At 44.6% G+C, this 18,590-nt stretch overlaps 1 protein-coding gene across 2 annotated transcripts in view; it reads left to right on the forward strand.

Moving 5' to 3' along the window:
* Window positions 1–18,590, forward strand: part of NAA15 (N(alpha)-acetyltransferase 15, NatA auxiliary subunit) — a 180,636-nt gene that overhangs the window by 86,267 nt on the left and 75,779 nt on the right. For both annotated transcript variants that reach the window (XM_029595406.1, XM_029595321.1), the window contains exons 7-11: window positions 7,980–8,099; window positions 8,421–8,516; window positions 8,620–8,726; window positions 10,091–10,163; window positions 12,582–12,751. In XM_029595406.1, coding sequence (XP_029451266.1) covers window positions 7,980–8,099; window positions 8,421–8,516; window positions 8,620–8,726; window positions 10,091–10,163; window positions 12,582–12,751 — 566 coding nt within the window. The remainder of the gene's footprint in view (window positions 1–7,979; window positions 8,100–8,420; window positions 8,517–8,619; window positions 8,727–10,090; window positions 10,164–12,581; window positions 12,752–18,590) is intronic.

Below are 18,590 nucleotides of genomic sequence, written 5' to 3' on the forward strand. Positions count from 1 at the left end.
TTTAACTTCTTGTTAAAAAAAAAAAAAAAAAAGGGCTTCAGTGGGAGGAGTGACTGCGAGGCTTGCAGGCAGGGCTGTTTACAGTCTCTCCCTCTCCTCCCTCCCTCTCCTCTCTCCTGTCCGGTCTCCGGGTAAGTTTGCTGGGGCTGTGTTTTTTGCTTTTTAGGTTCCGAAGGTTGGTGGCTGGGGAACGCTGGTGGTGCCAGCCTCTTCCCCCCCCCTCCCCCCTGTTGCCGCAGGTGCCCCGCGGCCCCGAGACGCTCTCATTCCCCGGGGCCGCCGCAGCAGAGAGGGACCATTCCTCTGCTGCTCTTCAGGGGGCACTCGGGGAAGCGCTGGCATTTGTCCCTGCTTCCCACGGTAACCTCCCTCTCCGTAGGCCTCCCATGCAGCTTTGGAGCTGGGCTTGAGTTCATCCTCCAGCAGCTACCACATTAAGTCCTGGTGGAAAGGATAAGGGGCATTCCCAGTCTTTACCAGGAACGGCCAAATGGACCCAGCTGAGAAGTACTGCTTCACCTCCGGGAGGCAGCAGATGCACCGGAAGCGCTGCCCCCAAAGCATCATTGATGCACCCAAAGCCTCAGGGTGCCAGGACAGAAAAAAAAAAGTGCATGGCACAATCTCCATCGATCAGCATAGTACACCCTTGGCGCGCAATGCATCCCACTGGCCTGGTACACAGTGCACACACTTTGCACAATATGAAGCACAAGACACACAGCTCCACTTCATTGGTGCATAATTCAAGTTCGGTGCACAGTATGGCGCACGACCAAAAAACACTGCAGGACATGACATATGGATGCACACACCAGCCCCAGGAACGCCACAAACTGCCTTTGTTGAAACATCCAGTGCAGGACTCCTCGAAAATTCCAACATATGCTAAGAAGTGACCAAAGAGCCACATGAAGGTTCTTCCAGTACCCTGTTCACCGCATACAAAACATAATGAATGGGCCCAAATTTCTCATGCACCAGGATGCCTCCCATCTGACTCAGTGCACTTCATTTGTTCATGATCTTATTCAGGTTCCTCCAGTTCAGGAACCCATTGGCCCAGACCCAAGCTGCCATGTGGTGGCAGTGGGGCTTAGATTGGAAATTCTAAAAACTGCCATATTTCCACCTAGAATACTTTCCAGCATGTATTCCACCTACGAGTCCCCCTTTACTCTGCCTACTGTAGGTCCTAGGCTGATGCTAGCATCTCCACTTTGGCAGCAAGGGTTTTACCTTCAGGCTCCTGATCCCATCAGCTCACTCATCCCAATCTCATCCACCAACAGAGGACCATGATCAAGTCTTAGTGCTAGAGGAAGACACTCCTCCTTTATCTCCAAGGTGCAGATCACAACAAGTGGAAGAACAGATTACAGAAACTATCAAATTTCTTCTCCACTCTTTTTCTGCAGGCACCATCACCATCCTTCCCTCCAGAATATCCCATTCTCCCATCTATGGAGAGAGCAATATCTGAGGCCAGATCACCTGCATCAGAAGATCTACCACCACTTTCCATTCTGTAATGGAAGCATACCCCAACCCACATACCTGTTCTCAAGCAGTTTCATGGAGCTACCATCAGACCTCCCCCCCCCACCCCCACCAAGAGGAGTTACCAGAGCATACTTCACCACCAGAAGATTTGATCTACTCCAGGTTCGAGGAGAAGATAGGCTGCACTGTTAAGGTAGAAGTCCGCAAAGAACCAGATCCACGTTCAGAGGTCATGGGAATCCTAAAAATACTGGATATTTCACTGGAATCTTCTGCTTTACCTTCTGATAATGTGCTTAACTTGGTGCTTATGAAAAGATGGGAAACTCCTTTCTCTCAGGAGTCACAATAGCAAGAAAGACAAATTTAAATTCCAATTGAAGAAAGCCCCAGGATATGGAATAGTGCAACTAGCTTATGGTTCTGTAGTTATGGAGTTGGTGATGAAGAGGGCCAAAAAGTCCAGGCTCCATTCCAACACACTGCCAGGCAAAGACCTAGAAGACTTTGGAAAGAATTTTTCAAGGTACCATGCTTGCCTGTAGGATCGAACAACATTTCTAATGATCCAGTATCTTTACAAATGTGTGAAAAATCTGAAGCCCCACATCCTTTTCGAATCTGGTGACCAAATTATGATGTAAGCCCCCTACATGATTTGGAAGAGGGCTTACATCACCTTCTGTGCTCAGTCTATGAGGTTTTGGACACTATGACCCAAACATCGGCAGTCTCAATAGGGGCCCAACAAATAGCTTGGCTTCAGGCCAACGGGATATGGGAGGACGTGCATGGAAAAACTAGTGGACCTCCCATGTCTGTGGGACAACTTATTCGGGAAAAAGTTAAGGGAAACGGTCTCCCAGTACACAGAACAGAATATAGCCATCCAATCCCTATCAAACCAGGGTGAATAGATGGGCAACAATGTTATTACCCTCAATACAAATGTCCCTTCTACCCAACGCAGGCAGTACAGAACATACTGGCTCTTCTGCATGCCTACCTTCCAAAGACCGCACCAGCAGCCATAGACTCCCCAGCAAAGGGAGCGACAACCAAACTGACATGCACCAAAATCACAACCTCAACCTGCTGTGAAGCTGCGGCAGAATTTTTGATGAACCCAAGGCCACAGCCACAAGTCCAGGTTGAGGGCAGCGTCCAATATTTCCTAAATGCCTGGATGAAAATAACCACAGATCAATGGGCGCTGAAGATAATCTGAGCGGGAAACGATCTCAACTTCTCCTGCCAGCTGAAACTGCCCCCTCTAACCCTTCCCTCTCCAAATCCAGATCTTCTCCCCCTCCTTGCTCAGGAGGCACTAAAATGCAGTACAGGAGGTACTCTTACCAGAATGCAGCAGGGGATACTACTCGCATTACTTCCTCATACCCAAGAAAACGGGAGATCTTTGCCCAATCTTGGACCTCAGAACCCTGAACAAACATCTGTCAAAAAAAATGTTAAATGAAATTCTCAGCATGATTCTACCATTCAGCCAGCCAAACAACTGTATGTGTTCTTTCAACCTAAAGCAGGGGTCGGGAACCTTTTTGGCTGAGAGAGCCATGAACGCCACATATTTTAAAATGTAATTCCGTGAGAGCCATACTAACTACAACCCCCACCCTCCTGACTCCCCCAAGACCTACCAAATTAATTTACTACAACCCCCTACTCTCCTGACTCCCCCAAGACCTGCCAAATTAATTTACTACAACCCCCCATTCTCCTACCCCCCCCCCCCCCCCCAAGACCTGCCAAAAGTCCCTGGTGATCCAGTAGGGGTCCAGGGCTCGCAGACAAATCTTTAATAAAAAAAAGTAAAAATCTAACAAAACCCCCCACCCTCCTGACACCCCCCAAGACCTCCAAAATTAATTTACTACAACCCCCACCCTCCTGACCCCCCCCAAGACCTGCCAAAAGTCCCTGGTGGTCCAGCGGGGGTCCGGGAGCGATCTCCTGGACTTGGGCTGTTGGCTGCCAGTAGTCAAAATGACGCCGAAGGCCCTTTGCTCTCGCTATGTCACTGGGGTTGACCAATGGCAGCGGTAGCCCCTGTGACATAGTAAGGGCAAAGGGCCGTCAACGCCATTTTTGATTACTGGCAGCCGACAGCCCAAGTCCAGGAGACCGCTCCTGGACCCCCGCTGGACCACCAGGGACTTTTGGCAGGTCTTGGGGGGGGGTCAGTAGGGTGGGGGTTGTAGTAAATTAATTTTGGAGGTCTTGGGGGGGCGTCAGGAGGGTGGGGGATTTTGTTAGATTTTTACTTTTTTATTAAAGATTTGTCTGCGAGCCAGATGCAGCCATCAAAAGAGCCATATCTGGCTCCCGGGCCATAGGTTCCTGACCCTTGACCTAAAGGATGCATATGCACACATCCCAATCCATCCTTTGTGCTGGCACTTCCTCTGATTCAAAGTGGAACAAATACACTACCAATATAAAGTTCTCCTGTTTGGACTCTCCTCTGCCCCGAGAGTCTTCACCAAATACCGTTGCAGTGGCTGTGGCTCATCTCTGAATATGGCTCTTCCCCTAACTTGACTGGTTGATTTGTGGTGCTGGACAGCAAAACACTCCTCTGACACCAAAGTGGCCATCCATTGCCTGGAGTCACTGGGTTTTCTCATAAACTACAAAAAATCTGTACTCCACCCAGTTCAGCAGCTTCAATTCATAGGATCTCATAGACTCCATTCATCACAGAGCCTGCCTTCCTCACAACAGAGTGCTTATGCTTCGCTCTCTGGCCAAGAAACTTCTACAGCGCAAAAGAGCAAAGATCTGTCGCATGCTTATATTGCTGGGGCACACGGCAACAGCCATTCATGTTGTCTTCCTTACTCAACTGCATATGCGTCATCTACAGTGGGAGCTCAATTTCTTCAACCTTTATCGACAGTCCAGCTAACGCATCCAGTGTCACAGGACATTCGGTGGTGGCTGCGTCCAGGAGCGCTAGAAATGGGCGCTCTTTTATATCCAGTTCCACACCAGGTTATCCTTACCATTGACGTCTTCACTAAGAAGGGGCACAATCTACACCAATGCACGACGCAAGGTTTCTGGCCCCCTTGTGGAGCAAGCAGTGCACATAAATTTGCTGCAGCTCAGGACCATGAGGTATGCTCTCAAAGCATTCAGCCATGTACTTCGATAAACAGGTATAATGATCCATGTGGCCAACCAAGTTGCCATGTTCATTTGAACAAACAAGGGGGCACTGGATCATGGACTCTTTGCAGAGAACCTTACAAATTTGGGACTGGACACAGTGTGCTGGCATAACTTTGCAGGCATTCTACCTGCCAGGCATTACAAACGCAGAAGCCGACCGACTCAGCAGGATATTTCACCTGCACGATTGTACCCTATTCCAGACAATAGCAGATGACCTCTTCCGCCTTTGCCACAGAACAGATAAGTGCAACAGTTCTGTTCCATCACACAGGGAGGCACCAGATGCCTTCCTGCTATCATAAACAGGTTTGCTTTATGCTTTCCTCCCACTGCCACTACTGTCCAAAACAGTACAGAAATGTATATGAAACCATGCCAAGATGGCCACGACAACCATGGTATGTATATTAATTATGGTTCTCAACACATCCTTCACTTGCCCTAGGATGCAACCCAGACCTGATAAATCAGGAGGAAGGATACCTCCTCCATCTGTTACATTCATCTCTGAATCTAACCGCAAGGACGTTGAATGTGAAGCAATAGTCCATTGGAACCCACCAGACACCGTTCAAGAAGTCCTACTGTCTGCAAGGAAACCTTCCACCTGTCGAAGCTATGTGCTCAAGTGACAGTGCTACTCCCAGTGGTGCGCTCAGCAATCTATTGACCCATTCTCATGCAGACCACATAGTTTACTATCCATCTTCATTATCTTTCACAGGCGGGCTTAGCAACTGCCTCAGTTCGGCTAAGTGCTATAGCGGCCTACCATTAACAAAACGAAGCACCAATTTCCATGCATCTGCTCATATCTCGCTTCCTGAAGGGTCTTCTTCACTTATGCCTCCCCATGAAGAAACTGCCAGTTCCATGGGATATCTGTGTCGTCCTTGTTTCCTTGATGAAGCCTCCATTCGAACTCCTTGAGTCAGTCACGCTGAAGTTCCTCACATGGAAGGTGCTCATCCTAGTAGCAACTACTTCAGTGAGATGGGTGAGCGAAATGCAGGCTTGGTCCACTTTGCACCTTATTTCCAACTCTTCCACAACAGTCGTTCTCCAACCATACCCTAAATTCTTACCAGAAATGGTGTCTGGTTTTCATTTGAGCCACAGCATCGCCCTTCCTATGTTCCTTCCCAAACCACATCAACAAGAACGTGAAAAAGTGCTACATGCTCTAGATTGTAAACTAGCTCTAGCCTACTATAAAAGAACAACTCTGGCTCATAGGAGGACTTCACAACTGTTCGTTTCATACAGTTCCAACAGGCTGGGTTCACCAGTAATAAAACGTATGCTTTTGAACTGGATCACATTCAGTATTGCATTCAATACTGCTATATGACGCACTCTCTGCAGCTTTTTAATCCAGTAATAAAAGCACATCGAATGCATGCAACAGCTGTCTGCATTGCACATCTGAAAAATATGGCCATAGAAAATACCTGCAAGGCTGCTACCTGATCTTCAATTCATATTTCATATCACGCTATAGCCTTGATGAGTCTGTGGCCTCCGACAGCCCAGTGGGACAAGAAGTGTTAGACCAGACTATTGCCTCTTAAATTTGCTGTCCACAAAGCAGTTTGCATTAAAAAAAAAACCCAAAAAAACATTTAGATAAGACAGAGAACCTCCAACTCTCTGCAGCCCTCAGTTTGGGACTCCCTGCTGAGCATGGCTAATTCAGCCTTGCTTATCAACCAAAAAAATAAGTTTGCTAACCATAAATGGTGTTTTGCATAGCTAGGATGAATTAGCTATGCAAAACCCACTCTCTTCCCTGAACAGCAACTCCTACCAGGAAGTTTACTAGCTTTGTAATAGACTGGGGAGAGTTCTGGACCATACATTTGCGCTGGAAAACCCTGCGATTGCTCAGTAAACCAAAAGTTTACTGACATTGAGAGAGAGCGCCGCCTCGTGTGACGCAGATGATGTCACCCACTGAGCCATCCTGCTATCTACGGAAAACACTATTTGCAGTAATCAACCTTGCTTTTACCATTTTATCATTCATCTCCTTTTCCCCTCCCATTGCTTACAGACTCTCCTGCCCTGTGCATGGTTGAGGACTTAAATTTCTCCAGTTGTTTAGTTAGGTTAGGGAGACAGACAGCCTGGAACCTGTAGAAAGTGCTGAAAAGAGAGTGTGTTTATTTTATTAACCATGTTGTGCATAGAAAAGCTGGCAACCTTTTAATTGTGTGGAATAGCATTGTTGGGGGGATGGGGAATCAGGATGTCAAATAGCGACATGTATTGACTAAATTTTATTTTTGCCTGTTGGGGAATGGACTACTGCACATTCAGTGGTACCGTGTAGTTGATGCACGTCTTTGTTTGAAATACATGTATCCAGATTTGGAAGCACTGTAATTTTAAACTTTTGGGTAATTCAGTTTGGGGCATCAGTTATGTCCCCCTTCTCATTTTCAAAAGTGAAAATCTACAGTTGAAGTTAGTTTGTAGCATGTGGGTCGATACTCCTGGTTCTAATACAGATGTTTGAGTGTCAGTGAAGTAGTAGCAAAGCAGTCCCTTCCTTGGGTAACTTCAGGGCCTGATTCATGTCTCTATTTTTGAAGATTTTCCTCTCTCGTATTTATTGCTATTCTTGTTTGGTAAAATGCTTTAAAATAAGACTTGGTACACTCTGTTAAATGGTAACTCAAATTGGTGTGAATGCGGAGCACAGGAAAATGTAACTGGAAGAAGGACAAATGAGTAGTTGGACCTGTGGGGATCACAAATTGTGAACCTTTCCTCTGGGTCTGTGTTTGGCAGAGACCTGTGGTAAAATGGAGTTCTCTGCAGGGGGAGTTTGATTTTTCTTGCTTTTGAATTGTCGCTTAGGAGCCGAATATACTGGGAACACCCTGGGGTTCTGTCACCATATGACTTGTCTTAATCGTTCTTTTTTTTTCCCTTTTGTGACTTACCTTGTGTGGCAATATATACAAATTTCCTATGCTAGCCTTATTGAAGGTTGGGACTTCCACTGTAATCTATTTATTCAGACCGTGTGGGTTATGTGCCCTTTTGTGTCTGGGGCAAAGCCTTTTGGAATATTTCTTATTAATGTGCATTTAGATAAACGGAGGCTCTGAGATTAAAAGGTTTGTTCAGTTAGTAACACTAAGACATGAAATGCTGGGAGATGAGATTTCTGGCAGATGGGCTGAGCTCCAGTGTGCTAGTCTGTTCTTGTATTACACTTACATCCTAATATGCATCTACATATTTTTTTTTTGATTGTCTTCCATTTAAAACAGGGGAGTTATTTTTACAATTGGGCAGACTGGAGGAGGCAACCGACGTCTACAGAGGATTGCAAGAGCGGAGCCCTGAAAACTGGGCCTATTACAAAGGCTTAGAAAAGGCACTTAAACCTGGTAATGCTCGACTTTTGCTTCTTGTCGAGATGCTTTTGCCCCACTTGTCTTTGTTGGCTGGCTCCCTCTCTCTGCCGCCCCAACCCCCCACCTTACCGGAATGAATTCCCAAATGATGCAAGTTCTCCAGGCCCGGCCACTTCATCACCGCTCTCACGTACGATCCCTCCGCGTCCAACGCGTCACCTTTTCCGTACATCTGCGCGCTTCCCTATAGGAGACTTGAATCCAGGAGGCCTGCAGCACGGTGTCAGGGGACACGTTTTGTTTTACATTATTCAGTTTTGCTTACTATTCTTTTTTTTTTTTTAACCCATGCAGCCAGTATGGAAGAGAGGCTAAAAATTTATGAGGAAGGTTGGACTAAGTACCCAAAGGGACTGTTACCAAGAAGACTACCGTTAAACTTTTTAACTGGTAAGTCCACATTGGGTTACTTTCTATTAATACATGGTTTGCCTCTTAGGTGTGGTAGAAGCCTCTGGGTGGTGAATGAATAAAATGTACGTTTCCTTTCAAGGTGAAAAGTTTAAGGAATGCCTGGACAGATACCTAAGGATGAATTTTAGCAAAGGCTGCCCACCTGTTTTCAACACTTTGAGGTCGTTGTACAGTGATAAAGAGAAGGTAAAACCGTTCCTCATCTTTATTCCTTAACTTTGGACAGAAGACCAAACATATATATGTCCTGTTTTAGAACAAGATCCTTCCTTGCTGTAATTAGCCGATTCCAGTATTGTCAGTGGTGTTGAAAGATTAAAAAGAAGGAATAGGAACGTTCCTTTGCAAAAGTACCTAAAACTAAAAATAGATCCCGGTGACTGATTAGAAAGAAACAAACCCTTTTGGGGATTGAGGTGTTACATCGGCTGTCATGGATTAAGTGCTGACCTCGCTGTAAAAAGCTGCTGGGATTGTTTTTGGCTTAGTTCTGATTGGACGGCACCTTGACATGGGCTCCAGTTCTCCACTGATCCACGCTAGTGCATGAATCTATCGCTAGTGTCTTGCTGATTGATTCCAGTTTTGTTCCTGGCATAAACTATGTATTTTTTGGGTGGGGGGAGGGATGTGTAACAGTTTTTGAGTAGCCTGCATAGTTGCACAGTACAGGAGTAATTTTACCATGCACACTTTGTAGTTGATGTTTAAACAGAAATGACCTGGTAGGCTCCCCCCCCCACCCCAAAAAAATTCACTAAAAGCGCCCGCATGCTTTGTATCTGCTGTTTGTGTGCAGGAGGAGGGGATAAAATAGTGCAGGTACTTTTGAAGATGCCAAGCATGCAAGCTGCTTTATTCCCCCCACCCTAAAAACTCCCTTGGGGAAAGGCCTTTCTTTAGCCCAGCTAAAAGCCCAGGTATGCTTGTTTGTGATTGGGCAGCAATTTTCAGCCAGGCCGGTTTACCTGGCTTGAATGGCTTTGGGCATTCCCCCCTTTAATCCGAGCTCCGCGTGAGGACGTGCTCTTCGCTCTGTGCAGGCCTGTCCCGTCTTACAGCATTCTGGCAGCCAGGTGTTTACGTTTTCTGGCTGGAGCTGTGTGAGGTCGTTTTAGGAAGGAGGAGAAGAATGAGGCAGGAAAGCCATCTGTTCCAGAAGCTGTCAGGTGTCCTAGGCCGCTGTATATATATATTTATTTATTTATTTATTTTTAATTTTTATATACCGGAATTCCTGTATACAATACAAATCAGTCCGGTTTACATTAAACAATGATACCCTGGATGGGATGTTCCACCCTGGGCTTATTACAAGAAACATAGAACCATAATAGTTAACAATTGATATTAAACAGAGCGTGTGTTCAACTTTTTACAAAGAACTTTAGTAGCAACAACCGGGCTACAAAACATATAGAGTCAGTGTGATATGTGCCAACTGTTTGGTGCATGCTCTCGTGACTAAGCCCTCCTGTAATCAGTGTTACTCTGAGGTTGCTCCAACCAAGATGTCGTCACAACCCGTGTGTTTGTTTTGGCACCTCTAGGTGGTGATTATAGAAGAACTGGTGGTTGGCTATGAAACCTCTTTAAAAAACTGCAGGTTATTTAACCCAAATGGTAAGTACTATGTAAAATGTTGGGCCCACTGAGTGAAATAGGTCTGCATAATATATTACTTCTTACGCACCCAGGCTAGCAGAATTATTTTTAGGAGTATGTTGGGGGGAGGAAAGCAGCAAACAAGGGAGCGCAGGGTAGGATGTCCCAAACCTGTTCAGGTGACCCCATAGTCACTCTGATTTTCAGAATCCGTGAATATGCATGAGATATAATTACATACGTTGGAGTCCCGGTATATGCAGACTTACCTTAGGCGTATACATTGTGGATAATCTGAAAAACCATATAACATGCAGAAATGGGGGAGGTCACCAGGACAGGTTTGAGCAGTCCTGGAGTTAGAAGTTATAACGTTCAACAAAGGCTTGAAGTTTCCTTCCTTTCATAAAGGAACTTTGACTGCAGTTTTTCTTGTGTAGGCCCTTTAAAGCAGGGGTTTATCACAACAACTTGTTTGGTGGCTACCATCCCTTGCTGGTGGCTGCTTTGCCAATTTTTCCCATGACACGTTAAGCTCCCATCCCTTTCTCACACACTCGCCCATCCACCCTTGATATACTCTGCCAGTCCAACCCCTGACTCCAATTAGATACAGGTAAATATAATTGAAACAAAAGCAGATTATCCATTAAACTGGAGGGATCCACAATTGTGAATGCTTCTCTGGGTCTTTTTTTTTTTTTTTTTTTTCCGTCAAAAGCCTGTGGTAAAATGGAGAGGCCAGAATACGAGATCTGTGCAGGAAGTGGTTGACCCTTCTCTCACGACTGCTCCTTCGTTCCCGCTCCTGCACCCCTATTCTAACGTACTCACCACCCCGTAGATCCTCCCTCTTAATACACCCACCCAGCCTGTCAGCCGGCAGGAGAGAGATGGTGGCGTTCTGCTCTCCTCTTGCCGGTGGAATAAGTAGACGTTCAGGGGAGTGAGGAGGGGGGGAAGTGCTCCGTTTTCCTACTTTTCCTTCTGCTATCATGGCTTTGCTGACCACTGCTTTCCAGCTTCCTTCCAGCTGGCTTGTGGCCCAGCTACTGCCCCGTCTTTGGCTCCACTTAGCTCTGTGAATTCTAGCTGAGCAATGCCATGCTCTCTTCCTGTTCTCACAATGCAGGACAGCACAGGAATGTGGGCATCTTGAGGCTCAAATTCATGGAGCTACACTGTGGGAGCATGGGAAGGCCCCAGTGTGGCATGCTGCATGCAAAAAAAAACCAAAAAAAACCCCACTAGTGGTGGCCGCATTTGAGAAACATGGTTTTAAAGCATCATCGCTACATTGCTTAGAAGTCAGCCCCGTTGAAATGTTTTTCCTGAGAAGAATAGTTTAACACTGCTCTTCCCAGAAGGGAAAAAAAAGTGGAAAACATTATTTGCTCTGATTTTCAGCTGATGAAGGGTTAAGAGCCTCACTGGGGAAGCTTCGGAAGATTTACACTAATCTGAAAATTGAGCAAGCACCTAGGGTTTTCTCTTCCATTTTTTCAGGGTGACAGTTGTGTATAGCACTATACCGTAGATTTCTACAACCACAGGGGGGGGGGAGCAGTGAAGTTTGGTCAGCTTTTAAGTTAAACCTAACTCTGCTATGTCTTTTTATCCGTTCACGCATTTTGGGATTGTAGGTATTGAAAGATTTTCCCCTTACTAATCTGCACCCACCCCCCACCCAGTGCATGACTGCATGAATCCTTCCCCTGACGTTTGATAGCGTCCCCTTTAGCAGAGCGGGTCCCAGAATTCCCACTCGTTGTCCTCCTCCAGCAGCATGGGGTAGAGGGGGCTTCTACCCCCTTTATATCTGGCTCCTTATCCTTAAGCTGACCTCACCACCACCACCTTACAGACTGCTGTGGCAGAGGTGTCTCAAGCCTGCGGCGGTTGCTGTTGCCATCCTCGGAGCGGGTGGGGCACCATGTCCGCAGCACGCTCGGAGGGTGAAGGGAGTGGAGGTCTGAATTTGAAAATCAAACAAAGACCATCAGCAGGGGCGAAAACTGCACTCGTTATATCCCAATGAAATAGATTACACATGCACATGTCTAATGATATATTGTAACCGAACCTTTGACACGGCACCTGATAGGATAGAATGTACTATAGTACACTTTTACCTACATTAAATATGTGCCTACATGTAAACCGTTGCGATGGCGTATAGCTTAGCGACGGTATAGAAAAGATTTTAAATAAATAAATAAATGCAAATTCTAAATTACTTTTTTTTTTTTAAATAGTAGAAGCACTTGTCTTTTCCATAGTACCTCTTAACGACTTGCGTCTGAAGATTCTGAAGTTATTTGATCTTCCCTGTGATCGAATGTTTTATGTACTGTAGTTCATTTTGGAGGATATATTTCCATATGTTGTTGTGCGGGTCATGCTGTTTAATCATTTTTTTGTTCTGTGTGAGGGTAGATGATGGTAAAGAAGAGCCTCCTACCACGTTACTGTGGGTCCAGTACTACTTGGCACAGCATTATGACAAGATTGGCCAGCCATCTATAGCTTTGGACTACATTAATGATGCTATAGATAGCACCCCAACTCTAATAGAACTCTTCCTTGTGAAAGCTAAAATCTACAAGGTAATAACTACTGTTCATAAACTGCAAGTCTGAATGTTTGTCAAAGGTGTTCCAGCTCCCTGGTCCTTCCAGGTTAATTTTTGTTTAGTGTTCAAAATATTCATGACATTTTTCTTGTTTTTGCATTCTGAGGGGTAGGTGCTGGTTAATGTTTCAGAAATGTTTTCCAAAGTTGGGTTGTATATTTTAAAGAGAATTCGAAAGATTAAAGTGGGATGGGCGCTAGAGATCTTATAACCAAGGGATGTCGCTCTTACACGTTTTGTGTGTATGGGAAGAATGCTCAGTAAATAGTGCCCTTAGTGTGCTACATCAGATGCGGTTTCTTGCCATATGCAATATATTTTTATTGCAATGAAATAAATGCTGCATTAATTACATTTTTTTTTCTTTGGTATAGATTTTTTTTTTTTTTTAATATTTTCCAAATTCAAAAGCAGAATTATTGTTAGCACATCCTTTCTAGAAGGAGAAGTTTGTCAGTAGTCACTCTGGAGCAGAAGGATAAAAGCATTGAGTATGGTGGCAAATAAGGACAGCTAGGCCCATCTGATCTGCCCAGTTTGCTTCTTTTTGCAGTGCCATAGTCCACAGTTGGTCTCCGACTTTCCTATCACTTCTTTGCAAATAAGAATCCTCTGAACTTATCCCAGAATTTCTTGAATTCTCTTGCTGTTTTTGCTTCCACTGCCTTAACTGGGTGACTGTGGATGGATGGAACATTTTCTAATGTTGCTCCTGACTACCCTGTCTTAGCTTCCTATCATGACTACTTGCTCCAGAACTTCATTCCCCCTGGAAAATGTTTGCTTCTTGTGCAGATTGACTTAAAAAAAAAATAAACTCACAGAACCCATGCCAGGCCAGCTCCAGGGATTTTCCGTGGACAAGCAGGACGAGAATCGGCCACACGAGTGGGGTGACCTCATCTGACAGTGCCAAGACAGCAAAGCTCTTTCAGAGGTCAGAAGATCTTTCTGAACATGCAATGGCCCTTCCTACGCAGCCACTGCTGTGCAAATCTCCTCCATCTTTTTTTTTCCCCACTAGTGCAAAAGGATGATTATTTTGTCTTTCTTCAAGCTACTCATAATCTTTTCCCTGATATTAATTTTTTACTGAAGTCTTGTTCAGTTTATTTTTTTTCATTTGAGAATCTCCTTAAAAGTTAAAAAAAAAAGGGTGTTAAATCATTTTGTCTTCAAAATTGAATTTGATTTAGCATCAGTTCTCTTCAAAATGGCAGCAAACAAGCCGGGTTTCAAGAGATGTCCCTGTTGCTCTTTTAAGATCACTGTCAGATTAGCATGACTTATGTCAAGGTGCCCAATTGTGCTGCCTGTGCTTGCATGTCTCCAGGGGCCAGAAGGTCAAGAAGCTACACATTTAAAGAGTTTTTTGTGTTTTTCTGAGGCTTCTACCTCTGCAGTTAAGGTAAAGCATTCTTCAGCAGAGAGGGCATTGCCTAAATAACAAAAGTAGTCCTCTTGAGACTGGCAGCATAATTCTGAGAAGCCCTCTAAGTGACAGTAAATCTAGTGCCTTTGTTGCTGAAATGTGTGCCCTTCATGCTGATAGGAATTTCTTTGGCACAGAGAAGGTCCCCTTCAATAGAAACCCCTTGGCATGGAAAAGTTATTGGTGCCATCCACAAACAAAATCACCTTGCCATCTTCTGCAGAGACTCAATTTTTCTCCTAGGACAAGCAAGATGGTAGTCTTCACATGTGGGTGACATCAGATAGAGCCCAGCACGGAAAACATCTGTCAAAGTTTCTAGAACTTTGACTAGGCACACTGAGCATGCCCAGCATGCCTCTCTCCATGCGTCCACGCAAGGTCCCTCTTCAGTCTCTTCTTTTCCGTGGAGCTGTTGTCACGTGGATGTGGAGCCCGTGCTTTTTTTTTTTTTTCTTTCAAAAAGCTTATTAGAGTCTTCTCTTTCCTTTCCATGCAAGGTTCTTCAATCTTTCCTGGCCCGATTTAGAGGTGTCGAGGTAAGTTACTCGCGTTATTTGTGGTCAGTTACTGTCCTCTGGTGACTGCTGGCCATTGACCACTCGACAGTTATTTTTCTTGATGGCTTTCTTGGGGTTCCGCCACTGCCCCCATTTCCCTTGGACCATGTCTATCACAGACCCCACGAGATCTGCGTCCTGTGCCTGGGGGCCTTGTACAATGTGTGCAGCTGTCCTTTGTGCTCAGATGACCCCCAAGGGTCGTCAAGCATGCCTGGACAAGATGGACAAATTGTTTGGTGCCAGGAAGTCGGATCCTTCGACCGTGGTGTCAAGGGCATCGACACCCCTCGGAAAGGAAGACCCCCAGAGTTGTTGGAGCCATCTTGTCCTCTCCCTCGCCAATTCCCCAGTTGGAAATAGGTCCTGGGGATTGGCAGTGGGAACGGGCTTAACGGCTTGTTATTATATAATATACTCAATATAAATACTTGCATTTATTAGCAAAAAATAGCCAAGTCCAGTTATACAACATATTTCACACACAAACATTACAATATAATAATCACAAAAATGTATATAAATGAAACCTCAAACATCTATGCATGACCACTCATGCTTTACCTTGCCATTTTTTGCTAATGTAAACATTTATATTGAGTATATTATATAATAGTTATAGGAAATTGATGTAAAATACTTAACAAAGGGTTGTATTTGCTCATAGTTTCAATTTGAACCCTATGCTAATTACCTTCTATTGTATTTTACCGTTTGGTTAAATTTTAGGAAGTCCTAGAATAAACATAGACTAATGGGGCAGAGGCAACATGGTTTAGCAAAGGGGACGTCTTGCCTTACAAATCTGTTAGATATTTTGAAGGGGTTCATAACATATGGACCAAGGGTAAGTCAGTTGATGTATGTGTATCTGGATTTTCAGAAGGTGTTTCACAAAGACCCTTGTGAGAGCCTCATCAGGAAATTTAAAAGTTTTGGGATAGGAGGCAGTGTCTTATTATTGGTTGGTAACTGGCTAAAGGATAGGAAGCAGAGAGTAAGACTGAATGGTCATTTCTTCCAATGGAGAAAGTTAAATAGTAGAGTACCCCAGGATATCTGTTCTGGAATTGGTGCTTTTTAAAATATTTATGAATGATCTTGAAAAAGAAGAGATGGGCGAGGTTATCAGATTCAGCAATAACACAAAATTATTGAGTATTGTCAGATCATGAGTTGCTTGTAAGGAATTGCAAGAACACCTTGTGAAACTTGGGGAATGGGCATCTAAATTGCAGATGAAATGTAACATAGACAAGTAAAGAGTGATGCGTGTAGGGAAGAATAATCCAACCTAGAGATATAAGATGTTGGGTTCCAGGAAAAGGATCTTGGAATCGTTGTGAGCAATACTTTAAAAATCCTCGGCCTAGTGCGTGGCAGCAGTCAGAAAAACAAATAAAATGTTAGGTATTAGGAAAGGAATGGAAAATAAAAACTGTGAATCCATGGTGTTGACCACACCTTGACAATTGTATGCAGTTTAGATTGCCCCATCTCAAACAAAGATATAGCGGAACTAGAAAATGTATAGAGAAGGGAAACCAAAATGATAAAGGGAATAGAACTCCTCCTGCCATGTGACCAGCTCAGTAGAACTTAAAATTCCAGTAGAACCAACATTTCCAACTGCCATCTCATAACATACGAATATCCACTGCTTTCAGTTCTGTCATAGTTAAATCTGCCAACCTCAGTTTCAGTATTTAGCCAAGTTACACAGTAAAGTAGTCTTCATACAGACAGCCAAATGGCCATGTTTTATATCAACAAACAGGGAAGGACAGGCTCCTTCAGCTTCTGTCAGGAAGCCTGCAAGATTTGGCAATGGGGAATTTCCTAAAGAATTCTTCAAGCTGTCTGCTGGGGAGACAAAATCAGATAGCAGACAAATTAAGCGTCCAGTTGCGACCACACAAATGGTCATTGGATGATTGAGTAGCACAGGAACTTTCTAGCTCTGCGGGCACTCCGATCATAGATGTAGTTGCAACACCGTTAAACATCAGACTTCCTACATACTGCTTCAGGGCGCCAGCCGACGATACTGGCAACAGGTGCCTTCTTAATCCCATGGAATCGAGGACCGCGTATAACCAAAGATCTTCAGAAGTTAAAAAGAGAAAAAGCTCAAATGATTTGGATAGCACCTTTTCTGGCCTTGCCAAGTTTGGTTTCTTTGGCTGCAACGCCCGTTTAACATCCGGTAAGATAATGAATATTCTCATCCCTGATCACACAGCGCGAGGGAATCTTCTACACAGCAGCCTTCAGCTGTTGGCTCTAACTGTATGGATGTTGAAAGCAAGCCAATTTCTTCTTTACAATTTCCTTCTGAAGGTGGGCAGGATATCGGTATAAAAGAGATGTTAAATAAAATAAATAAATAAATCTAGAAAGTGCTCAGAGAAGATGATATAACTTCAAATGGAAGTTCACTATCTGGTGGTCTGCTCGGCTCTGTGTCCCCTGTTTGTAGGTTACTTCGACATATATTCAGTTTCTCTAAATCAGAGTTGGTGCTCTGTCAGAATCCATCTCCGTGCTATAGCACAGTGTTCCCCAGTCCTTTCAAACTGAAGATGCATCTACATAACAAAAAAAATGTTATGTGGCAACTTCCATGGGGCAGGCAAAGTGGAAATGGAGAGGGGAAGTACTGAAAGCCCCAGCAGGCTTTCTTCCAAATATTAAAACAAAGGGAGAGGGGGCGGAGAGGCACTTGAACTTCTCCCAGTGGGCCAGTTGCCCCTTTATACAAGGACATATTGGTATGATGCCAACCGGCTCAGTTAATTACTTTGGCTGCCACATTTGGCTGCCTGTGCTCCAAACACTGATTTTGAGTTGCATCCAGTGCTCATGCTCTCCCCATCTCTCACAGCTATCCGTGCCCTACATGCTTCCCATTAATTACCAAACTCCAGGGCTCATGCTCTGGCTGGGAAGAGGAGGCACGCGTGATGACCCGGGCTCTCAGAAAGAAGCTCCTACATGTTTAAAGCCACCGCTGGTGCGTCGAGGTGCTGAGAGAAGAGCACCAGGCAGCAGCAACTTTTCCTTGGCACACCCGATCAGGTCTGAAGGCGCACCCAGTGTGTGCCATGGTACTGGTTGGGAAACACTGCTATAGCAGCTTATCATGAAAATTTCAAAGGCCGTCTTATTTCTCGTCAACCGATGGTAAACAGATTCATGAAATGCCTACATCATCTTAAACCTCCAAGTCCAGATTCTCCTATACCCTGGACTCTGAATATAGCTCTGGCTCTGCTTATGAAGCCGCCGTTCAAACCTTTTGCAATAGCAGACCTGTAGTTCCTTTTGTGGAAAGTTTTAAGATCTATTTTTAGCAGCAGTTTCATCTGCCAGGAGAACAAGCGACCTATGAGCCTTGCTGTCATACTCTGCCTATACTCAGATTTTCCAAAACAGAGATTACCAAACGTAGCCTCTCAATTTTATTTAAATCAATCCATTGTTTAGCCAACATTCTTTCCAAGACTGCATGCCAACAAAGGTGGACTGGCGTTTCTTACTGCCTTTATTGCATATAAGAGCTTTGTTTACTGTTAGTCACCTACATCCTAGTAAAGCAGCGTTTCTCAGTTATAAAGAGAATTCTTTCAGCATGGATCTCTGATTGGATCTCTTACTGCTATAATCAATCAGGGCAAAATCTTCAGAATAAAGCGAATGCCCACCAAGTCGGAGGTATGGCAACTTAGCACATCTTTGCTCAGCCACCCGATCTTCCATTCCTACCCTTACTGCTCATTACTCCTCAGAACAACATTTTTCAAAAGCCGATTTAACTATTC

This window comes from Rhinatrema bivittatum, chromosome 1 (assembly GCF_901001135.1).
Source record: "Rhinatrema bivittatum chromosome 1, aRhiBiv1.1, whole genome shotgun sequence".
Lineage (NCBI taxonomy): Eukaryota > Metazoa > Chordata > Amphibia > Gymnophiona > Rhinatrematidae > Rhinatrema > Rhinatrema bivittatum.